This window comes from Eurosta solidaginis, chromosome 1, assembly GCF_040869045.1.
Source record: "Eurosta solidaginis isolate ZX-2024a chromosome 1, ASM4086904v1, whole genome shotgun sequence".
Lineage (NCBI taxonomy): Eukaryota > Metazoa > Arthropoda > Insecta > Diptera > Tephritidae > Eurosta > Eurosta solidaginis.
The window spans coordinates 21,272,169-21,298,787 of NC_090319.1; the positions used below are offsets into that span (position 1 = coordinate 21,272,169).

Sequence of the window (26,619 nt, forward strand, 5' to 3'; positions counted from 1 at the left end):
TTTCATTCCGAGTCGGAATTCAGAACAGGCCTGAATGTTTTATTTGAACTGAAAATGAGTAAGGCAGTAGTTCTCTTACCGTTTGGCGCGTACGAATATATACATATGTAGAGATGAAACATTTGAGCAACGCGACAATGCAGCTTTTGGAGTTTCGAATTCAGGGGGGTTTGTGAACATAATGGGTATTACAGATGGCAATTTATCGAATTTACAAAAAACTTCTTCTATTAATTATAAACAAATAGAGTAATATTTGTTAACAAAAATAGGCCTATGCACTGCGGCTGATCCATACGAATCGATTCATATAACTTTTATATGATTTTACGTACGCTAACTATGTGAAACAGCCTGTAAATTGATTGTGAGGAAATTTTGTTAGCGTATTAATATATAGATAAGAAAAAAATCTCCGCTAGGTGGCGCAAGGATCTATATATTAAAAAAAATCGTATTTGTGGTCCTGTTTGACTCATATTTGGAAAACATATTACATATATAAATTGAAATCATTTTATGAAAAAACAAAATTCCGGCTAGGTGCCGCAAGGACCGAGATGTTCAAAAAACTCGTTTGTATTATTATTACTAGTGTAAGTATTCTTTTCAAAAAAACCGTTTAACTTAAAATTTTTTTTATTATTTTATTTTCATGTTTTTAATTTTTATTTAAAGGCTTATTATTTCTCATTTTACTTAGTTCATTTAGTGCCTCATTATTACAAAGACTCTTTCCTGAAAATTTGTTACAATTTAGCTCCTCAATGCATAATCCTTCCAAAGACTTTACTCGATTCTGCGCCATGTATGCTTTTCCCTCCTCGAACTCCAAAGTATTTGATGTCACGTCTACCGGATTGTATGTAAAATGTGTTCCAATATGAGCCAAATCGGACCATAAATACGATTTTTTTCAGGCATGCTAACCAACGAACCGATATCATTTCGTTACGATAATCAACGTTAATAAACGAAACAAAGTCATTTCGTTTCGTTTATTAACGTTAAGAACGTCAATTTAACGTTTTTTAGAAATCTCGATCCTTGCGCCACCTAGCGGGATTTTTTTTCACAAAGAGATTTTTATTTCTGTATGTAATATGTGTTCCAAATATATGACCTATTAGAACAAAAATTGAAATATATCGATCCATGCGCCACCTAGTGGAGTTTTTTATTCTTTTTATTGCATTGTCTTCGGGTTCTGAACTATATACCAAGTTTCAAGCTTGCGGCTTATCGCGAAGTTGCTTAAATTTCAATTACAAAATTCGTAAACAACGCTGCTACACAGAGTCAAGCTAAATAAAACCGTTAAAAAAACACAATATTTTTTATTTTTAGCACAGTGAGTATATATTAACAAGTCAAATATTAATCCTGACTTGAGAAGCAGTTATGCGCTATACATTAGGCATTAACAAACTTCCTAACCTCAATGTACAGCATAATTGGCGCACAATCAATTTCATTTAGCTGTCATAATCCGATTATTTGTCACGTTCCATTAAAATAAATTGCTCCAAATTTATAAAACAAACAAAAATACGGAAGCACTGTCAATCATTTTCAACTCAGATCGATTGTTTACCAAATAATAATAATGAATGAAGGTTTGTTGGTATTTCGATATCGCCATCGGGAGCTATTTAACTCACCGATTTCTAATAATAAACAAAGTCCGTATTTTATACAGACTGTTAAAAATGTATCAATTGAAGTGTAAGCATAATAAAATATATGTAAGTTGACTTGAAATTGTATAAATCATAGTTGGTTGATGGCACAGCAACCATGCTGCCTGGATACCCAAGCCCAAGTAGCGCACGGGCTGCCATTTTGATGCACATTCTCCCGGAACCAATCGCTACTGATTTAGTATGGCTGGTTGGTGTTCCGTTCAAACCGATTGGTGCCGAGAAAAAGCCTGCTGATATCTTTTAAAGAATTTCCTGAAGTTACTGCAGAATATAACTACTTTTAGTTATAAACCTAGCATGAGCTAAGGCTGGAAATTCACACAGGTAGTATGCGACTCTTTTCTTGCTACTTTCCTAGCCGCAGCTCCTGAAAATGCTTTTGAAAAAATCCACATTGTCTCCGTAGGCAGGCCGGTCGGCACGTGGCACGTGACTGTGCAGTGGTCCTAAAGATTTCTTTGCTTGATCTACTTAGTAGGTGCTCCGTTCTCCCCCTATCATTATCGTCCAAGTGTTCTTGGTTATCTTGCACGTGTTCGAGTAGTACCAGTTGAAACCGTCAATCTCGTCTGCCTTCTTGTTACTCTGCATATTCCTGTGACCGGGTACCCATAAAAGGGTTATATTTGCGATGTAAGCTGCGGCAGCTAGTGATGGCCAAAGATGAGATGATTGTGGGAAGTTAAGCGCCATTAGAGCCACTTGGATATGAGTAAACGCATACCTCGTGCCATCTTACTATGAAGGTACACGCCGTATCTTTACCCAGAACTTTACAAAGCTGGGAAGACGAACTGACAGCGATACCTTAATATGTTCACAGAAAACACCCGCTATCAAATTGCAGTCCATTTCGGAACCGTGGGTGTGGTGTGGAATTGCGATATTGCATCGCAATATCAAAACTTACTAGTGGCGTGTGATTATCTGATAAAGAACCATACTGGAAAAACAGTACTGTTGCCATACTGACTCGTGTTCCATCATTCGTACTCACGAACATGTTGCAGTTTCACGTATGTGAAAGTCTAAATGTAGCTGGTTTAAAAGCACATTAAGTGCATCTCTTGGAGACGACCATAGTGCAGCTGTTACTACTGCGAAGGTTGTACGCTTTTCTTTACTCATCTTTTAAATATTGTGGCAAATGTTGACATCACTAGGCTGTTGGTAAATAATCACAACAAACCAAAAACGGCAAGCAGCCACGCTTACGTGCAAGGCAACGAAGAATATTTGACACACATAACGAGCAGCTCGAAGTGAAGAGATATTTCACATACACACATGTAGTTATCGGCTAAGAGAAGAAGTTGTTTCTCACACATACACACACATTTAGCCAACTAACCAAGTATGCGATACAACAGTTCTAGAAGGTGAAACGTTTAGAACTTAGGAGAAATATGCGAACGAGCCAACGGAGAGTATAAAAGCAGCGCAAGCTGAGGAATGACTAATCAGTTTGATTTAAACACGCTATTAGTTGTGAAGTGAAGTATAATTGTGAAGTACTACCAAAGTAATCTAAATAAAGACCAGTTTGCAAAACTGAATATTAGAGGGTTCAGCGATTCGAACGTTAGCAGAAAGTGCAAAATAACCAGGATTTCCCTAAATTCGTTACAATATTGTACTGTTTGCCCATGGCTGGCCACAACGCTAAAGCTCCATATGTTAGTATTGGGCTGATGACGTCTTTATATAGCCATATCACAGGTTTGGGTTTTAGTTGTTGCTGACGATTCTTTTGAACGATATTAGATTTTCAGTTAAGCCTTCAGTCTTGAAGGAATTGATTGATTTTATTTTTTTTTTGTGTGTTTTTTTTAGGCCAATAAAAATATACTGTAACTTAATTTCCAGTTTCAGTTCTGGTTTTTAAATCCATGCTTGCACTAACATTTACGCAAAAAAAATAAAGTGCAATGTTAAATTTTTTTGGAGTAATTCCAAATTTAGCACCAGAATAGTGCAATGTTTGTAAAGTTTGATATAACTGTACAATATTACACTGCAACAACAAAAAAACTTTTTGGGGTGATATTAAAACTAATTTTGGAGTTGAGGCTGTTACTCGTTGTATTGAGCAGTGGAAGAGCAGTGGAAGATGTGAACAACAAGCCGCTGTGATGTTGTGGTAGCGTAATCCCATTTCACACCCAACGTCCTGAGTTCACGACATGGCCCACGCAAAACCCAAACTTTATTTTTTTATAATTTAATTTTTATTTTCAGACTAGCATGCATGGGATGAAAGTCACCCTATATTACTTTTATATCGAATAACAACCCAAAGTGCGGTTTTGATACCAAAATATTTTTTCGTATGTATGCACGCATATTCGATTTTAAATGTAATTTTAACGCAGCTTGTGGTAAGCAGTCAAAAAGGAGAAGAAACTTAAAGTGTGTCCCTTCCATATTTTATGCAAATTTCCGCAGGATAATAGCGAATCAGCGAAAAAATGTTTACACAAATATTAATTAGTGTGGGGAAAATTTTATTTGAAGTGGCATTATAAAAATAAACTAAATATATTTTGAAGAAGTTCCACAGCGTCACCTTTTTGATTAAAATAATTTTAGTCTAATGCTGTGCAAGAGCTTTACTGAATTTGTTTACCTTGTTTGAGTGAAGCACGTAATAGCCAAAGGGCGCGTGGGCATGATATAACGCAAGGTAGAGTAAGCTTTAGATAAAATCATTTACAAGCTAACAAAATAAAAGTTAATTAATTTTGTGGAAAAGGCTAGAAAAATGAAAAAATTAATAAATAAATAAAATGATTTTGACAACTAATGGAGCTTGACACTGTCGGTAGCACGGAAGCGTAGCGTTCCTCATATATCGCCTGCTGGATCAGCGTATTTTTGATTTTTGAGTGGAAGATAAGCACGTTCAAGTATAATTGCCCAGCTAGGAAAAATCATGCTTACTAATCTACCACCTCTACAAGTGTTGTCTGTGACCGCAGCTTTCAATTGCAATGATAGCAAAACGTCCGCATGCAAGGACAAATGGACGAACTGCGATGAATCACAAAACCCATTAGAAATTAAAGACACCCATTACATTTCCGGTTTTATGATATGCAAAATTTCGAAAAATTTAATATAAAGTTTTCATTTTTCAAGCGTGTAGAAATTATATTATCAGATCTGTGGTGTTTTGAAAGAACTGGTCCTTTAGAAATACTATGGTCTTCAGTCCTGTGAATGGACATGGACGGCGCGAACCCAAACATTCAAATGTTAAAGTTTTACGTGAAAGTTATGATAGTTCGACATCTTTTTTTACACAATGTAAAGGAAAGTTTTTGGGAAAATTCGGGATTACTTGAGCCATAGCCGGATTACTTCAAAACGCATTCGGGATCTATTCGAAACTATTTCGGCATCGTTTTGAAATTATATATTCCAAGATTTTAGCGAATTGTTTTCATGTCGCGATAACTTTGAGACAATTTCGAGGGTTATTTGAAGATCATTTCGAATTGTATTCGTTAACACTTCGGTTTTATATTATAAGGTTTGGAAGACTGTTCTGGTATTGTTTGCAGGATCATGCCGCAATCATTTCTAGACATCGGCGCGATTATTTGCGGAAACATCTTAACATTACTTCGAAATATGAAAAACAATTATATATATACGTGTGCTGACACACGAAACGCATTTGAATTTTAATTATTCAAGAACGCACAAAAAAAGCGAACAACGGAATGAGTACAGAACGAATATTCGGACGAATGTTAATGATGGAAAGAGCGCTAGTTCCCACTTTTTTTATACTCAGTTGAGCAGAGCTCACAGAGTATATTAAGTTTGATTGGATAACGGTTGGTTGTACATATATAAAGGAATCGAGATAGATATAGACTTCCATATATCAAAATAATCAGGATCGAAAAAAAATTTGATTGAGCCATGTCCGTCCGTCCGTCCGTCCGTCCGTTAACACGATAACTTGAGTAAATTTTGAGGTAACTTGATGAAATTTGGTACGTAGGTTCCTGAGCACTCATCTCAGATCGCTATTTAAAATGAACGATATCGGACTATAACCACGCCCACTTTTTCGATATCGAAAATTTCGTAAAACCGAAAAAGTGCGATAATTCATTACCAAAGATAGATAAAGCGACGAAACTTGGTAGATGAGTTGAATTTATGACGCAGAATAGAAAATTAGTAAAATTTTGGACAATGGGCGTGGCACCGCCCACTTTTAAGAGAAGGTAATTTATAATTTTTGCAAGCTGTAATTTGTCAGTCGTTGAAGATATCATGATGAAATTTTGCAGGGACGTTACTCCTATTACTATATGTACGCCTAATAAAAATTAGCAAAATCGGAGAAGGACCACGCCCACTTTTAAAAAAATTTTTTTTTAAAGTAAAATTTTAACAAAAAATTTAATATCTTTACAGTATATAAGTAAATTATGTCAACATTCAACTCCAGTAATGACATGGTGCAAGAAAATACAAAAATAAAAGAAAATTTCAAAATGGGCGTGGCTCCGCCCTTTTTCATTTAATTTGTCTAGGATACTTTTAACGCCATAAGTCGAACAAAAATTAACCAATCCTTTTGAAATTTGGTAGGGGCATAGATTTTATGATGCTAACCGTTTTCTGTGAAAACGGGCGAAATCGGTTGATGTCACGCCCAGTTTTTATACACAGTCGTCCGTCTGTCCTTCCGCATGGCCGTTAACACGATAACTTGAGTAAATTTTGAGGTAACTTGATGAAATTTAGTATGTAGGTTCCTGAGCACTCATTTCAGATCACTATTTAAAATGAACAATATCGGACTATAACCACGCCCACTTTTCCGATATCGAAAATTTCGTAAAACCGAAAAAGTGCGATAATTCATTACCAAAGACAGATAAAGCGACGAAACTTGGTAGATGAGTTGAATTTATGACGCAGAATAGAAAATTAGTAAAATTTTGGACAATGGGCGTGGCACCGCCCACTTTTAAAAGAAGATAATTAAAAAAAAAAAATTGGATTGGTTTATTGACACGAAATATAACTTTAGAAAAAACTTTATAAAATGGTTGTGACACCTACCATATTAAGTAGAAGAAAATGAAAAAGTTCCGCAGGGCGAAATAAAAAACCCTTAAAATCTTGGCAGGTATTACATATATAAATAAATTAGCGGTATCCAACAGATGATGTTCTGTGTCACCCTGGTCCACATTTTGGTCGCGATCTGGAAAACGCCTTCACATATACAACTACCACCACTCCCTTTTAAAACTCTCATTAATACCTTTAATTTGATACCCATATCGTACAAACACATTCTATAGTCACCCTGGTCCACCTTTATGGCGATATTTCGAAACGGCGTCCACCTATAGAACTAAGGCCCACTCCCTTTTAAAATACGCATTAACACCTTTCTTTTGATACCCATATTGTACAAACAAATTCTAGGGTCACCCCTGGTCCAATTTTATGGCGATATCTCGAAACGGCGTCCACCTATGGAACTAAGGATTACTCCCTTTTAAAATACTCATTAACACCTTTCTTTTGATACCCATATTGTACAAACAAATTCTAGGGTCACCCCTGGTCCACCTTTATGGCGGTATCTCGAAACGGCGTCCACCTATGGAACTAAGGATTACTCCCTTTTAAAATATTCATTAACACCTTTCATTTGATACCCATATCGTACAAACGCATTCTAGAGTCAACCCTGATCCACCTTTATGGCTATATCCCTAAATGGCGTCCACCTATAGAACTATGGCCCACTCCCTCATAAAATACTCATTAACACCTTTCATTTGTTACCCATATCGTACAAACGCATTCTAGAGTCACCCTGGTCCACCTTTATGGCGATATCTCGAAAAGGCGACCACCTATACAACAACCACCACTCCCTTTTAAAACCCTCATTAATACCTTTAATTTGATACTCATATCGTACAAACACATTCTAAAGTCACCCATGGTCCACCTTTATGGCGATATTTCGAAACGGCGTCCACCTATAGAACTAAGGCCCACTCCCTTTTAAAATACTCATTAACACCATTCGTTTGATGCCCATATTGTACAAACAAATTCTAGGGTCACCCCTGGTCCACCTTTGTGGCGATATCTCGAAACGGCGTCCACCTATGGAACTAAGGATTACTCCCTTTTAAAATACTCATTAACACCTTTCTTTTGATACCCATATTGTACAAACAAATTCTAGGGTCACCCCTCGTCCACCTTTATGGCGATATCTCGAAACTGCGTCCCCCTATGGAACTAAGGATAACTCCCTTTTAAAATTCTCATTAACACCTTTCATTTGATACCCATATCGTACAAACGCATTCTAGAGTCACCCCTGGTCCACCTTTACGGCGATATCTCGAAAAGGCGACCACCTATACAACTACCACCTCTCCCTTTTAAAACCCTCATTAATACCTTTAATTTGATACCCATATCGTACAAACAAATTCTAGGGTCACAGCTGGTCCACCTTTATGGCGATATCTCGAAACGGTGTCCACCTCTGGAACTAACTACAAACAAATTCTAGGGTCACCCCTGGTCCACCTTTATGGCGATATCTCGAAACGGCGTCCACCTATGGAACTAAGGATTACTCCCTTTTAAAATACTCATTAACATCTTTCGTTTGATACCCATATTTTACAAACGCATTCTAGGGTCACACCTGGTCCACCTTTATGACGATATCTCGAAACGGCGTCCACCTGTGGAACTAAGCATCACTCCCTTTTAAAATACTCATTAACACCTTTCTTTTGATACCAATATTGTACAAACAAATTCTAGGGTCACACCTGGTCCACCTTTGTGGCGATATCTCGAAACGGCGTCTACCTGTGGAACTAAGGATTACTCCCTTTTAAAATACTCATTAACACCTTTCATTTGATACCCATATCGTACAAACGCATTCTAGAGTCACCCCTAGTCCACCTTTATGGCGATATCTCGAAAAGGCGACCACCTATACAACTACCAACACTCCCTTTTAAAACCCTCCTTAATACCTTTAATTTGATACCCATATCGTACAAACAAATTCTAGGGTCACCCCTGGTCCACCTTTATGGCGATATCTCGAAACGTCGTCCACCTATGGAACTAAGGATTACTCCCTTTTAAAATACTCGTTAACACCTTTCTTTTGATACCCATATTGTACAAAGAAATTCTAGGGTCACCCCTGGTCCATCTTTATGGCGGTATCTCGAAACGGCGTCCACCTATGGAACTAAGGATTACTCCCTTTTAAAATACTCATTAGCACCTTTCATTTGATACCAATATCGTACAAACGCATTCTAGAGTCAACCTGATCCACCTTTATGGCTATATCTCAAAAAGGCGACCACTTATACAACTACCACCACTCTCTTTTAAAACCCTTATTAATACCTTTAATTTGATACCCATATCGTACAAACAAATTCTAGGGTCACACCTGGTCCACCTTTATGGCGATATCTCGAAACGGCGTCCACCTGTGGAACTAAGCATCACTCCCTTTTAAAACACTCATTAACACCTTTCTTTTGATACCTATATTGTACAAACAAATTCTAGGGTCACCCCTGGTCCACCTTTATGGCGGTATCTCGAAACGGCGTACACCTATGGAACTAAGGATTACTCCCTTTTAAAATACTCATTAGCACCTTTCATTTGATACCAATATCGTACAAACGCATTCTAGAGTCAACCTGATCCACCTTTATGGCTATATCTCAAAAAGGCGACCACTTATACAACTATCACCACTCTCTTTTAAAACCCTTATTAATACCTTTAATTTGATACCCATATCGTACAAACAAATTCTAGGGTCACCCCTGGTCCACCTTTATGGCGGTATCTCGAAACGGCGTACACCTATGGAACTAAGGATTACTCCCTTTTAAAATACTCATTAGCACCTTTCATTTGATACCAATATCGTACAAATGCATTCTAGAGTCAACCTGATCCACCTTTATGGCTATATCTCAAAAAGGCGACCACTTATACAACTACCACCACTCTCTTTTAAAACCCTTATTAATACCTTTAATTTGATACCCATATCGTACAAACAAATTCTAGGGTCAGCCCTGGTCCACCTTTATGGCGGTATCTCGAAACGGCGTCCACCTATGGAACTAAGGATTACTCCCTTTTAAAATACTCATTAACACCTTTCATTTGATACCCATATCGTACAAACGCATTCTAGAGTCAACCTGATCCACCTTAATGGCTATATCCCTAAATGGCGTCCACCTATAGAACTATGGCCCACTCCCTCATAAAATACTCTTTAATGCCTTTCATTTGATACACATGTCATACAAACACATTCCAGGGTTTCCCTCGGTTCATTTTCCTACATGGTTATTTTCCCTTATGTTGTCACCATAGCTCTCAACTGAGTATGTAATGTTCGGTTACACCCGAACTTAACCTTCCTTACTTGTTTTATTTCTATATGAGAGAAGGGCGTTATTGTAGTGTAAACATTTTCACCGGTTCAACTACCTTTGAGTGACCAACTTTCTGATGGTACGACAACTGCAATAAAAAGATACGGAATCTTTTGAATATACCAGACTCTATCTTTGCGAATAACAACTAAGAAACGTAGGTCGGTGAATGAAAAAAGCTTAATCAGGAACTATTCGTGACGAAATTTCCGACCGCTTAAAAGTTTGTTTTCAAGAACATAGCTATAACATAACGAAAAAAACGAACAAGTAACAGGAAACGAACAAATAATTATACAAATATTTATGCAGAACGAAATTACTAGCAAACTGCGAGAACAGTTGGTGACCAAGGATCATCTCAATTCAGATTATACCGAAAAACAATTTCAGATTGTGAATGGTATATAATTTTAAAACTGCCTTGTATAATAGGGAAAGGCCGAGGGGGAGAGAGAGAAAGAGAGACAGAGGGAGGCAGAGAGAGGAAGGGTGAGAGAGAAAGGGAGAGGTTCAGAGAGAAGAAGAGGTAGAGAAATAGGTTAGGACTGCTGGAAAGGGAGAGGAAGCAGAACAGAGAGAGGTGGGAAAGGGAGAGGCAACAGAACAGAGAGAGGCGGGAAAGGGAGAAAGATAGTGAGGGAAAATAAAGAGGTAGTATAAGCTATAGAAATGTTTACAATATTACTGAATATCATGCAGGTAAACCAATGTTTAAGGACGAACAAGGTTTGTCGGATCTGATTTTCTTTTCAAACGGCGAATTTTGTTTATGATTGTTTGCATTTTTATTAACCAATCTTCAATAAATATTGTATCCAAAAATCTCTAGATATTGCAAAGAACAAACCAAAGCAAACGTATCTGCTGCAGTCAACGCAGGCGCTTTATTTGGAATCCTTTTTTAGGACTTGTTTTTTGTTCATCGAGATAGAAGCAAATGTTCGTAAAAGTTATACTCCAATTTATATGAAACCATAAATTTTTTTTTCTAGTTATACACATATATTAAAAAGGTCGCCCACAATCTCAGATTTATCGCAGAAATTTTAGTTTTAATTAAATTTTACAAAAATTTTGTTCATATATTTTAGAAGCACTTTAACTAACCATGAAAGTAATAAAAATCGGATATCGTGCGGAGGTGTAGAGCATCTCTGGCTTCTATAAGTCATCTCAATGTCTCCCTTTGCTGGTTCCCTGGGTACAGCGGTATCGAAGGGAATGAACTTGCATATGAGATGGCTAGGAAAGGTTCCGATTTGGACATAATTGAGGTGGACAGCGCCGTCCGACCACAGGTAAGTTATCTTCTGGGTAGAATCGAGGAATATGTGAAGAGGGCAACGGATTTGCTATGGACCAAAAGGGCTGACTGTGAAGTCTCAAGGTCCTTATGGCCATGCTTGGATAGGAAAGGCACCATCTTCCTTCTCAAACTGAAGAAATCTGTGGTGAGGGAACCTACGGGTGTCATCACAGGTTATTGTGCTATCGCACAAATGCTCCGACGGTGGCGAATACCAACAAGTTCCCTCTGCAGAAGCTGTCAGGAAGAGGAGTCGATCTACCACTTTCTCTGCCGAGGTCCTGCGCTTTAAAGAAGAAGGCTCATATTCCCGGATCCATGGTTCTTCGGCAGCCTGGCAGAGTTTGCGAAGGTGGACGTCTCGCTTCTTCTTGAGTTCATCAGTGAAAACAAGTGGTTCGCTGAGGACCACTGGGAGATAATGTAGTTAAACGAATGTGCCGCTCTGAGGGGTAGTGTGGGTAATACCCACGCACGTCCTCTTAACCTAACCTAACCATGAATGCTAATTATTGCCTTTTTTTAATATTTTTTGAAAAATCGGAAAAAATGTAACATGAGTACGGACGAGGCCATTGCTGTTTAGATGAAAAATAAATGAATAAAAAATGCAAGGCCCGATATGCCTCGGAAGAGAAGTTAAGCCGAGCTTTCGATTATGCCTTGTACATATTTTTTAAGCTTTTACTCCTCAAAGTGGGACTCGAGCCCACACTCCTGCGACTATCAATCTGTTGAAAAACGGACTAAGTCCTCCTCTTCTTCTTCTTCTTCTTGCACAATTTTTTCTCGATTGCCTTTTTCTACAATTATTTATACATTCGCTCAGAACATAATTTGAAAGCTATGCATTTTTGGTGGCAAGCTCCTTTTGATATATTTTAAGCACAGTCTAATGAATATATGTATATACATATATATAATGGATATACACTAAGCTTTGTGATATTAAGTAAGCAAAAACCATAAATAAATTTAACGTTTCAAGAAATTAATATTTATCTTGATTCAAAAGAAAATTTCTGTTGAAATACTGCACCAATAAATTTCTTTTCAAAAATTATTTGCGAAAGTTTTGTTGTTTATAAAGGGCAGCATTAAGCTTTTGAATGTGATGCTATCTTAAATTTCATAGTAACAATTTTCCTCAGAATTTTTAATTGGTTTAGGTCAGAGGAGTAGTAAAGTTTATTTATGTTAACGTTTATAAATAGTACAAATTAATAAAATTAGAATTATACCGCTGCAGATACGAGTTCAATTAAATGGTTGTTTAAAATAATTAAGCCATCTCCCTACCCTTTATAAATGAGCCACATGATTTTTGAATTCAGGCTTCATGAATATCCTTCTTCAACCACAGTTTCATAGATGACTTTTGGAGAATTGGGAAAAATAATTCTGCTGAAATTTGCTCCCTAGGAACTGGAATTTTCCCGACATGGGCTGCTTCTGCGCCCTTGGCAACTGGACCTTAACATATTACAATTTTATTTAATATTAATTTTAGAGCCACTAGTTTACCGACAGGTAATCCTGATTTCTTGGCGGCCGCCGTGGTGTGAAGGTAGCGTGCTCCGCCATCCTCACCGAAGGTCCTGGGTTCACACCCCGCCACACCAACCACACACCAAAGCAACATCAAAACTTAATTTAACAAGTTTTTTCAATTAGAAGAACATTTTTCTAAGCGGGGTTGCCCTTCGGCAGTGTTTGGCAGGCTCTCCGAGTGTATTTCTGCCATGAAAAGCTCTCAGTGTAAACTCATCTGCCTTGCAGATGCCGTTCGGAGTAGTCATAAAACAAATAGGTTCCGTCCCGCCAATTTGGAGGAAAAATTAAAAGGAGCACGACGCAATTGGAAGAGAAGTTCGCCCTTAAAATCTCTTCGGAGATTAACGCTAATTACATTTTTATTTTTAGAAATATAGAAGATAGACTCACCATTAAGTATACCGAATTGATCAGGGCGACGAATTGAGTTGATATAGCCATGGCAGTCTGCCCGACCGTCTGTCCGTCCGTCCGTCTCTCCGTCTCTCTGTTTGAACGCAAACTAGTCCCTGAAATTTTGAGATATCTCAATGAAATTTGGCACAAGGATGTATTTTTGTATTATAATAGACACTTGTCGGATCTGGTAGGATCGGACCACTATAACATATATCTCTCATACAGCCGATCGTTCAGATAAGACAATTTTGGTCATTCCTGCCGCAATTTAAAAAGTATAAACGTGAAACTCGGTGAAATATATTCTAATATATCATAGAAGATATCCTGGAAAAATCACTTTGATCGGAGCTATATATAGTATATATCCCATACAACCGATCGTTCAGATAAGGGGGTTTTTTGCCATTTTTTATTTTATATTTATCTTTAAAATCGTTTAAGTATGTACATCTATATATCTCTTATCTTATACATCCGATTATTTGGAGATTACGAACGGGGTAAGATTATTGTTCAGCCCCATTCATGAAAGGTATGAAGTCTTCGGCACAGCCGAAGACAGTCCCGTCCTTACTTGTTTTTTTTTTTTTAATTTAACCCTGATTTCAACTACTACAGTTGCTGCTGAAAAGAAGAGACAACGTACTGGCAATAACATCTCTATCAGTACTAATCTACACATTGCCTCTTCGATACACGCACCTAAGGGATTGTGATTTGTAGGGAGTCGTTTTTGACTTTCTTGGGTTATCTTGTGCTGTGAGGTATAAATACTAAAATAACAAGTAAGGGTGTCTTAGTTCGGGTGTAATCGAACATTATGTACTCAGCGTGAATTACAATTGCACAGTTCATTTCAGGGTTTAATTTTTTTTTTTTTTTGAAGCTCTAGAAATGTTGCTTGATCGCAATAGAGGCGTGTTACCGCCCATTAAATAAAGATGTCTTTCAATTTCCTCTAATAATAAAACTTGGTAATGAAATATAATTTATCCAAAATATTAGACCCTACGACACTTTTAAACATGATTTATATATAAAAGTGGGCGTGGTCTTTAAAAGATCGCGTACATTTTTACTAAAAATATTTACTGCTATAAGGAAAATATCTGGACCCAATATTATTAGATATATTAATTTGTCTTCAAGTTTTGGTTGCCGAAACATAGAAAATTCTTGGTCAAAAGAGGGGCGGTGCCACGCCCATTTTTAAAATTTTTTTAATTTTTGCTTTTTCTTGTTATAATTCCACTTGCAAAATGAAACATTTGATTAATAATATTTTTAAAATTGATTTTATCACAAGTGGGCGGTGCCACGCCCATTTTCTAAATTTTTATCAAGATTCTTAATATCAGTATAACCTTAAAATTTCAACATTCTAGGTGTATTATTTATTAAATAATCTGTTTTTTTTGTGTTTGCCAAAATGTTATATAAGTAAGAAATGGGCGAGATTATCATCCGATTTCGCTCATTTTAAAAAGTAATGAGAAATAGCTGCCAAGGAACACATATTCCAAATTTCAATAAGTTATCTCAGTATTTACTCAAGTTATCGTGTGCACAGACAGCCAGACGAATATGGCTGAATCAAGTCTATATTGATCTCGATTCGTTTATGCCGTTACTATCAACCGTTATGCTACCAAACTAAAAATATAATCTGTGTGCAAACCACGCTTATTATAAAAAGTAGAAGTAGGTTTCAGGCGATTTCGCTCATTTTCAGCGCAAAGAGTTCTAATTATGAAAAAAATATTGATGCCAAACTTCGTTCAAAGGACGGACAGGCCCATTTTCTAAATTTATTTATGTTTTGCTCTTAGCTCAACCATACCACTACTGAGGTATTTATTTGGGATCAACCCAAACTTTGACCATTTTACTTATTGTTTGTTGAAGTTAATGCACAAAAAAAAAAAAATAACCTAATATTTCGAGTAAAAAATTCTTCATGTTTTTTAGAATCACCTTTTCCTTTTAATGTTCATAGGTGTGTCTCTGCAGTGAGAACATCCACACTAACCGCAACAATAAGTATATATTTATTATTTGTAACATTCAATGCAGTGAAATTATATGGCATTAATTTCTAAGAGCAGCGTTAACAGAGTATATGATTTATTAGGGTTCACCAGCGCCCAAACGCGAAAAATTTGTATGAAGGCTGCTTTTTTGAGGAGAGCTTGCTTTTAAGCTATCTCATCATGGAGTGTGTAGCCGTGTGTAGAAGTTAAATCAAGTGTGGAAAGCTACTGATCACCCTTTACTGGAGAATCGCCAAGGCGAATCTTTTAAATTCCGTCCATTTTACCATGTTCATAAATCACTTATTACTAATACTTAAACATACCCGGGCTCTTGTGTATGCTGATGATGTAAAACTTTGCCATACATACTTGCCCGCGAACTTGTTTAGTCGAAAGCTCCTTCAGGTTCACTTGGATTCATTTCAGAGCTGGTGCATAGCGAACCTACTCGTTTTAAACTTCTCAAAATGTAAGCTTATGACTTGTCACCGAGTGATGCCATATTTGACACTATATACTCTAAATGCAACACCTCTGGAGCGATTATCTTCAGTTAGGGATTTAGGTATACTTTTCGCCCTAAAACTATATTTTAATATGCATATTTCATCCATTGTAAATAAAGCAGCTGGTATACTTGGCTTTGTTAAACGTTGGGCCAAAGAGTTTAACTATCCTTATCTCACGACGATCCTATAGACTTCCTTGGTCCGACCAGTACTTGAATATTGCTCGTGTGTCTGGTGTCCTGGACAAAAAAATCATATAACGCGGATTGAGTCTGTGTAGAAACAATTTTTAATATTTTCACTTCGCGGTCTTAGTTGGGATTCTAGCATTCATCTTCCACCTTATAGAAGTAGGCTTCTTCTCATCAATCTGCCTACTCTAGAAAACCATAGAATACTGCTTGGGGTGGTGTTCATCTATATGTTGCAAATGAAAGATAATGCTTCAGCTAAGAAAGCATTTTTGTTGATATCCGCCTACGGATGCAGAGAAAGAGGAATTCCCTTGGTGTCAACTGGCGCCAGTTATCCCAAAGAAGAGCCAGAATTTTTGATCAAATTTAGTTCTCATTGATAGTTAAGCTAAATTTTTTGTACCACCTTAATGTAAAGTTGCCAACTCCTACATAAAAAATGTATTTTTTCTTGACGCCAAGCAAAAGAAGGACAATGACAGCTAACAATGAAAGTAGCAATGTTGTAAAGAAAAAATACCAAGGTTGAAAAATAGGTTTATGTAACGAAGGCAAAATACAAAAACAGCAGCTAAAGCATAATGAATATCTATTAATAAAGTTAACACCAATCCACAGCAATTCTTTGTTAACGGTTCTAGTTGACTACTATGTTGACCGAGATTTAAAATAACTGAAGATTCAGCAATTTATACCTTTTTTATATTTTCTTTCTTCTACAGTCAAACGATGTGATGGCGAAGCAGCTAAAAAGTCTTTACTTTGGATCATAAAAATGTTTATTTCTGTCTGTTATGTTTAGTTTCGGAATTGGAACAAAGGAAAAAAAAAAAATTTCGCTAGCCATAAAAAAGATGACTCTTTTGTACAGTTATAAAAATAGCATGGTTCAATTATATGGTTGGCTCATCTCATCAGCTGATTACATTTATTTCATTGCATGGCCGAAGGGATTGTCAAAAAGAGATGGCAAACTCAAAATGGAGCCAACACATTGGCAATATTCTCTTACACATACAAAAACTGCTAAGTTTTATATTTCCATTCCATAACATTCGCACCAACACCAATACACAGACTTTGACAATTTGAACAGACATATTTTGTTTGCTTTAAAGATGAGCCAACCATATAATTGAACCATGAAAAATCGAAAAAAATTGTAGTGGCAATTTTTCTCTACAAGAACAACAACCAATGAAAGAAAAAGTTGAAACCCAGCAAAGATTCGGCGTCGTAAGAGAGTAAGCAAATTGGTGCATTTACGCTCTTTATTAGCTAGTTTTGGAGTCCAAAATTTACAAATTTGCAATAGTCGTCCGATAAGAGAGTAATTTCATATATCATATCATTCATTTAGCTCTTTTTCGGCATTAGTTGGACTCTAAAAAGACTGTTTTATGACTATTTTCAGAGTTATTTATGATCCTTATTCATGGTCCATTTTTGCCCGTTAAACGTCACATTTCAGTATTGGAAATGAAAATCATTCCCCAACCCGTATAAAGAGATGCTATCTGAGAGGAAGCCCTTAATATAAACAGATACTGAAAGTATTGTGGCGAATATTAGCATCACTATGCTCTTAGTAAATAACCACAAGAACAAAAACAGTAAATAGTCACACTAATGTACATGTACACATACAAGGCGACGAGGAATATTTCACACACATAACCAGAGGCTTAAAGCAAATAAATTTTCTCACATACACATATGTAGTCATCAGCTAAGTGCAGAAGTAGTTACTCACACATACACACGCATATATCTAAATTATCAAGCAGCAGATACAACAGTTCTAGAAGGTGAAACGTTTAGACCTTAGGAAAATATGCGGACGAGGTAACAGAGAGTATAAAAGCAGCACAAGCTGATGAATAACTATTCATTTTTATTTAAACACGCTATTAGTTGTGAAGTATAATTTTACCACTCCCAAAGTAGTGTACATAAAGACCATTTTGCAATACTGAATATCGAATTTATTTATTTGACTGTTCAGCTATTCGATCATTAGCAGATGGTGTATAATTTTCAGAAATCCCCAGAACTCTTTACAGTATTATTGTTGCTTTCACCATAAGTAGGATATGTCGATGTCAGAACTATTTGGAGATACAGGCGACTCGACATGCCAGCCAAGAAATAACGGTAATAAAAAATCAGAAAATGCTCAAAACACCTATTGGTAAAATCCAGGGACTTTCAGCGGTAATATCAGGTTTTCGACTAGATTCAGTCATGGGTTACACCAAAGCCAATAAGCTTTTGGCTCGGTTGAAAGAAGTTCATTATTATTGAATTTTTTATTTAAAACGATATGCCACAATAAACATTTTTGTATTTCTATTCCGAAGCTGCCTAGTTAGGTAAAATGTATATTATCCGTCTGCTCATAATGTTATCATATTAGAGTCATTAAAGACTCCTTCGTGGTCATATCCCTGAGGCATATATTCTTCCCAAATTTGGGACTCATTGGGATATCTAAAACGATGCGTGCCCCGAGATCGTTTGACGGGAATTATTGATTACTTCGTATTTGCATATAAGTAGGTATGTACCGCTAAAACAATCTAGGAGCGCTCATAATTTAGTAATCCAATATGACTCCGGAAAATGTGAAAAATATCAGCATCACAAATACGATCATATAAGAGTGCTTTATGATTCTGATATGATGAAAAATTTGAGCCCTATTGTATGTCTTAGATTAGCATTAACGGCGTTATGTCCTAACATTCCAAAACTCAGCAGCATAAATTCTGCTGGAAGCTGCTATCACGTCAATATATATTTTGATAGTCAGGCGGCGATTAAGGCAAAAATCTCACACATTACTTCATCAAGAAGTGTTCTGGAGTGCAAAGAAGCATTGGAAAAACTTCGCTCAGGACGGTGTATTGGGGAAGGAGTGTTCAAAACTCGCTGAAACGACAATATCCACCCCAATCTGTATGGGAGAAGTCAAAAGGAGACAGGAGTTGCATATTATCTATTAAGTAGGAAAGGCGTGGACAAAAGCGCGGTGCTGCAAAATTTCTAATACTATGTGCGAAGCATGCGACATAAGACTTACAAAAGGGGCTTATATCACTGAAGAGAGAAAACTTAAGGATCCGAAGGACATACTAACTGCACACTGCCTTCTGGCGTCACATGCTTATAAGTAAGGCCTCGTCAGTAACAGAAGCAGTAGAAAAAGCGAGCTGCTGGAAGAAACCGTTGAGCACGTTCTGTGTTTATGTCCTGCCAGGTCAAGGCTCCACCTATTGGGGGTGGCAGAGTTGCCAAATATCGAGACAGCAATTAAGCAGATCCTAGAAAACTTCTAGTATTTGCCTATAGGACGAAGTTATGCTATAACATAAGACACATTCAATCTATGCGCGGTCTTTATTGACTTGCCAGTTCAACCTAACCTAATGTATGAAATAATTCCCATATCGGACGACCATTGCAAGAAGGGACATAACCTCAGGCCGGACTCTTAAATGAGCTAATAAAGATTGTAAGCGCTTTGAATTATATGTCTTTTATGACTTCGAAAGTTTATTGGGATTTAAGAAAGTATGTATTTATAGAATAAAGTAGTCACAAAAATGATACGATGTGTACTAGGCCGGGTCGATTTGTGGGGAGGCAAAAAAATCGCCCATTGCTCTGTGAAAATCATATTCTAGGGAACAAAATAAGAAACTTTGCCAAAGGAACAATACCTCTAAAACGAATTCTGATGTCCCCCCCCCCTTTGGGTCGTAGGGGAAAATTTTGAAAAATCCCACTTGGAAATGCCTATGTTTTTTCTTTTTGGAGTTTATTTTTCTCTTTAGAAATTTATTTACTCAGAACATATGTAAATGAAAAAATGAATTTAACTTAGTAATAGAAAAGAAATTTAAAAAAATTATTAGAAATTAGCGTTTTTACAACCCCCTTTTAAAACCAAGGCATCACTGTGACAAAATTGCAGATCGTAAAATTGCTTGTGTTGTTTTTTTTAAGCCACCACAAGACACAGCAGGTAGAATTGAAATTGCCCCTACCCAAAAGTTCGACCCAAAGGGGGGGGGGGGGGGGACATCAGGATTCGTTTTAGAGGTATGGTTCCTTCGGCAAAGTTTCTTATTTTGATCCCTAGAATACGATTTTCACAGAGCATTGAGCGATTTTTAAATCGACCCGCCCTAATGTGTACATACATATGTATACATACATATGTCAATTTAATTTAGAACTGACTTTTAGTAGCAGAAGTCTTAACAAATTTTCATTGCTGTTGTGCTGTTCTAAATGTCCATAATATGACAAAATCAATAAATATCAAACGAAGTCAATTATTTTTGTGTTCTTAGCAGTGACATTTTTTGGTAAAATTAAATTGCTCAAGATAAACTGTTTTATTTATTTTTTTTTACAGTTTTCTTTGGTCTTTGATATTGAGTTGAAATTGTGCCATCTTCAAATGACAGCAGCTGACTTTAATACCCGAAATGAAAAATAACCTAAATAAACAAAATTTTAAAATGGAAATAAATTTGAACTTACGAATAGTCATTTAGCTGAGTACATATTTATCTATGCTAAATTAAACAAAAACAAACGAAAAGAATGTGAGCAGGAATTTGCCACCAATAAATTTGGCGTTTAACCGCCTCACAGATTTTGGCCGTTTGGTAAGAAGTCACGCCAGCTATACCTGTTTTGCAATAACTGACGCCAGCTAGGAGCACAAACGCGGTCAAGTATTTCTTCACTTGCTTCTCCCAACTCAGTGGAGGTCTCTTCCTTGCTCTGCTTTCTGCGACGTCGACTGAAATACTTTCTTCGGCATTACGGACAGGGCCATAAATCTTCCGCAGAACTTTTCTCTCGAATACTCCAAGAGCCACCATATATTCCCCAACAACGTCCATTATTCCGGGCTATTCAACAGGACAGGTTAGATGAGCGACTTGCAGAGCCTGATTTTTGTTAATTAAGATAAGGATTTGCTTTTTAATTGCCTACTCAATCCAAAGTATAATCTAATAAGTCACTCAAAATCAGGCTTATATAAAGCATTATAATAAGGTAATAGGGGTATGAACAAGGTAGAATGAGAGATAGAATCCCACCCAAAGCTAATTAAAAGACTTATTGCACACATAAAATCAGGCTTGCATATGACTTATAGTAAGAAACCATACGACATTAAATTGTTTTATTCATCTTTTAATCACCTATTTCAAAGCTTTATTTAAGTATTCATTGGTAATATATCATTTAAAATAAATTTTAATTTCCACGTTCAGGCTACGGGACAAAATTACTTTAGTTTCGAACAAGACTCAAATCGACTTTGGATAAGTCCCTTGAAGATCCACGTGAGCCGATACCGAAGCACGAACGCCTAATTCTTACTTAATCGGAATTGTCAAGCATCGGTGTTTCCAAACAGACAGCCTTCAAAAGAATGCATCAAAACTTCTTTTCCAGTATGTTGAGATAAATAGAATGGACTACCAGAGGACAGTGACCCGTCAAAAACCAAATTACAGATGTAAAATCAGCCTAGCTGGAATAAAATTTGTTTAGCAGACTGTCTGCTATTCACTTCCGGCCAGAAGGATCTCGTCACCTTGTTAGATGTTGTGTCCGCCCAACTTTTACTTAGATGGCCCGAGACTCATCTGTAGATGAGCACACCACAGCAGTACTGCGATCTCCCTACAGCCATCTTTATTCAGTTCAGTTGCACTAAGGCGCATTAAGCGATCCGCATGGCCAGGCATATTTCTGTGACTCTGATGATCAGATGAGGTCAAGCTTTCCTGTAGCACCCTCGATCGCACTAAATCTGAATTTTCGGCTTTAGTAGTTACTTCTATTCTGCTTTCGGAGCAGAGTAAATCTAAACTCACTTGAAAACTTTCACCTATGCCATGGGGTAATGAATTTTGAATGAATCTTGACTTAGAAGTCTGCACGCAAGTTCCAAGTAAAGTTAAATTTTTTTTATACACAGCGTGCTTTGCACACAGAGTATATTAAATTTGATTTGCTAACTGTTGGTTGTACAGGTATAAAGGAATCGAGATAGATATAGACTTCTATATATCAACATCATCAGTATAGAAAAAAAATTGTATTGAGCCATGTCCGTCCGTCCGTCCATCCGTTCATCCGTCTGTCCGCTAACACGATAATTCGAGTAAATATTGAGATATCTTCACCAAATTTGGTACACGAGCTTATCTGGACCCAGAATATAATGGAATTGAAAATGAGTGAAATCGGATGTTAACCACGCCCACTTCTTATATATATAACATTTCGGAAAACACAAAAAACCTGACTAATTAGTAAATAATACAGCTAAAGTGTTGAAAATTGAGGTGTGGACTGATACTGAGAATCTTTATAAAAATTTAAAAAATGGGCGTGGCACAGCCCACTTGCGACAAAATCAATTTTACAAATATTATTAATAATAATCCAAAATGGTTTAACCTATCATAACAAAATTCGGCAGAGAGGTTGCCTTTACCATAGGGAATGCTGTGAAGAAAAGTTAACGAAATCGGTTAAGGAACACGCCCACTTTTATACAAAAGATTTTTTAAGGGTCGGGGACGAATAAAATAAGTATATCTTTGCAAAGAATAGCTTTATATCAATGGTATTTCATTTCCCATGTGAATTTATAACAATAAATAGGAAAAGCTTCAAATTTAAAAATGGGCTTGGCACCGCCCCTTTTGTGACTAAGCAATTTTCTATGTTTCGGGAGCCATAACTCGAAGAAAAATTAACATATCGTAATGAATTTTCCTTATACTAAGAAATATTTGTAGTAAAAATGGCGGGATTGGTTAAAGACCACGGCAACTTAGATATAAAACAAGTTAAAAAAGATCGTACACTAGAATAATAAGCTATAACTTCGAAAAAACTAGTTTTGAATCAATGATATTTCATTTATCAAGTTTTACTCTAAAAGGAAATGGGGAGGCATTTTCTTTTAAAGGGGCGGTGCCACGTATTATGTAGAAAAGAATTGATCTAAAATGAAATGTACAATTGAAGCTCACGCTGAGTATACAATGTTCGGTTACACCCGAACTTAGACACCTTTATTTGTTTTTTTTTTGTTTAAGGATGAGAAATCTAAAATTTTCAAGTCTGCATCCGATTACCCGCGGTAGTAAACAATGAGAAAAACTTTATAAAGATTAGTCAAAGTGCGTTAAATTTCTAGGACGTTCATCGTGGTGTGCTGGTAGCGTGATAGCCTAACACACCAAGCGGTCTAGGTTTAATGCCCGGAAACACCAACATCAAAAAATTTAGAAAAATGTGTTTCAACTGAAAACAATTTTCATAGCGGGGTTACTCCTCGGTAGTGCTGTGGCAAACACTTTGACTCTATTTGTGCCATGAAAAGCTTCACAGTCAAAATTCTTAACTTTGCAGATGTAGTTTGGGGTCAGGATGCAACTTTTATGTATGTGTTAATGTTATCAATATGCTTAATTTTAATATTTTGTTAGACTCGAGCAATTTAATAATATTTTTATAGCGTGTTTTCGAATAATTTTTTTATTGTTAACAAAGCTGCGTCCTGCATGCGTATTACGTCGTTGATCGTTAATCAACGACTAGACTACTACAACAACGACGGTGTTGTTCGTACAATCACCGCCACAGCCTTAATGCTGCCACCACTGTTTTAGTGCTGCAACAGCCGTACGTAGTAAGTGAGAGCCGAGTGTACACCCAGAGAAAAACGCCGTTCTGAAATCCAGCACTACCGGACTCAATTCAAACTTTTCATGTTCTAGCTTTTTTGTTCTTGAAAAAAACGACCTGTTCTTAAAACAACAACCTTGTTCTTGAACTGGCACCGTTTTCATGAAAAGAGAACGGCTGGTTTTAAAATATCAGCAAATGCTCTAGTAATGAGAACGATGTTTTTAAATTAAGTGTAATGTTCTTAAATTAAATTCAAGAAAAAAGAAACAGTACAATTCGTGCACTACAATGTTAAATACAACATTTGGCAGAAGCTATCTAGCAGCTTCGTAGCCCAGCGGCCATGATGTTGCGGTTGCGATCGTGTGACGCGAGTTCGATTCTTATCTTTCGTTCAATTCCATTCACATATACACAGATAATTTTCAAAGTTGGTATAAAATGTTTTAAGTATATATTTAGATAGTTTTCTTAAAAAAAAATGAATTTCTCAATGAGAGAAATACATGGAAAAATGCATATTATCTTTTTTTCATCTTTTGGATTTTAATAATAGTTTTTTTGTTATTAATATTTTTTATTAATTAAAAAAAAATTATTATTAATTATATCTAAGATTTCGTTAGCTTAACACCAGCTTATAATAATTGAATTTCAATTATTATGTTTTCTAAGAGAAACTGAAAAGAGAGAAACATTTACTGGCATATTGCGATGGAACCATTTTGAAAACCACCAACGTAATCATTATCAGGCAAATTTGTAATGTTATCAAAGGTTTCACCGGGATTCGAACCGTGAATCACATGGTGAAACTGCAGTTGCCTTTAACCACTAGGCTATCCTGCTGGTATTTGTTTTCATGCTTAATTCAGTTTTTCTCATTTCTACACTAACAACACAATTGAGACATTTTGTCTCTATATTAATTTGTGTGCCATGTAGATTTGTTTTTGTAAATTTCTTCTTCGTTGCGAATGATAAGCTTTGTAAACTCGGGCTCAGTTTTACATATTTATGTATGTTTGTTTAATGGTGTGTTCAGTTTATACTTATATTTAAGATTTCATGAGCTTAACACCAGCTTATAATAATTGAATTTCGACTATTATGTTTTCTAAGAGAAACTGAAAAGAAAGAAACATTTACTGGCATATTGCGATGGAACCATTTCGAAAACCGCCAACGTAATCATCATCAGGCAATTTTGTAATTTTATCAAAGGTTTCACCGGGATTCGAACCGTGAATCTCATGCTGAAACGGCAGTTGCCTTTAACCACTAGGCTGTCCTGCTGGTAATTGTTTTCATGCTTACGTTTTTCTTGTCTAATTGAAAAAATTACCTTCCCACTCCCCCCCCCCCCCCCCTCCCCTCCCCCAAAGATCAAGCACACACAGTTCTTGCATTGAGACCGGAAAATGTTAAATCGACCAAGCGGAAAAATTTAAAGCAAGTCCAAGTAGCGCCTAAAATGATCACAGAAGGTTCACACATCAATACCAAACTGGTCATAAAATACGAATGGTGTGCTTGGAAACACTGTTCTTAAAACAAGCCCATCGGTCACGAGTTAAGAAAAAACATACTTAATAGACTTTAGTCAACGAATGTTCTTAACTCTGAACTTGTTTCATTAATTTTGGAACGATTTTTTCTCTGAGTGTAGAAGCTTTCCCAGCAAAGTATCAAGTTTGTGAAATTGGTGGAAAAAAATCGGTTCTAGCCATAAATATCTTTTCGCCAAGCATACTTGAGATTTTTACATTTCAAATTTACAAAGGTTCACCCAAATAATCACCATATCTGTTCCAAGTCATTAAAAAACACCTTAAAAACAGCAATTTAGCAATTTTTGGTCACTATTTCAATGCTGCCCAAAGAATTTGCTACCCTTTAAAAACTTGTAATACTTTGAATTGAACATAATTAGAATAAATCTGTTTTTGGGCTCACTTTATTATCTTCACTTTTGAAAAGTGATTTTTGGCTTTAGAAGCAGCACACAAACGGACGCACTGGTATCCTTCGGGTTACCCTTATTACATCACTAAATGAAGTTTGCAGTATAACAGAAACGAGCAGTAAAGTTAAAAGTTGACAACTGTCAATTTCTTAAAACGCTTAAACCTTTTTGGACACACATATATTCAACAACATATTTTAGAACTTGCACAATTCGATACACTTTAACTCGTTTACACACATTTTCACAATCTTAGCTTTAAGCACGTTTCACACAACTTTCTCCTTATTAAAAGATATAGATACATAGGCATACATATTTTTCTATATATATTTCTTAAACAACACTCACCTTGTATCGGCACATAAATATTCAAATATAGGCAGTCTTCCGATTGATTTTGTAGATAGGGCAGTAAACGTTTCAAATATTCCAAACGCCCTTTGGGCATACGTTCTAAGGCGGCTGTCTCGTTTGAAATATCGGGTAGGCGTTGCGGGCAAACAGGACTGAATCTGTGCACAAAGACATGGACAAAAAATAATGTTTGAAAAAAAAGAGGAAAAAAGACATAATTTATTTGAAAATGAATACATAGAACAGATAACTGGTAGTGGGAACATGTAACAATATTTGCATAAATCCCTACGTAAATAAATGCATAAAATTTTTTGTTTTATTAACTTTTAAATTGCACAATTTTCTACA

General features: G+C 36.4%; 1 protein-coding gene across 10 annotated transcripts in view; it reads right to left on the reverse strand.

Moving 5' to 3' along the window:
• Window positions 1-26,619, reverse strand: part of Nlg3 (Neuroligin 3) — a 328,557-nt gene that overhangs the window by 83,501 nt on the left and 218,437 nt on the right. For all 10 annotated transcript variants that reach the window (XM_067782374.1, XM_067782348.1, XM_067782368.1 and 7 more), the window contains one exon: window positions 26,263-26,426. In XM_067782374.1, coding sequence (XP_067638475.1) covers window positions 26,263-26,426 — 164 coding nt within the window. The remainder of the gene's footprint in view (window positions 1-26,262; window positions 26,427-26,619) is intronic.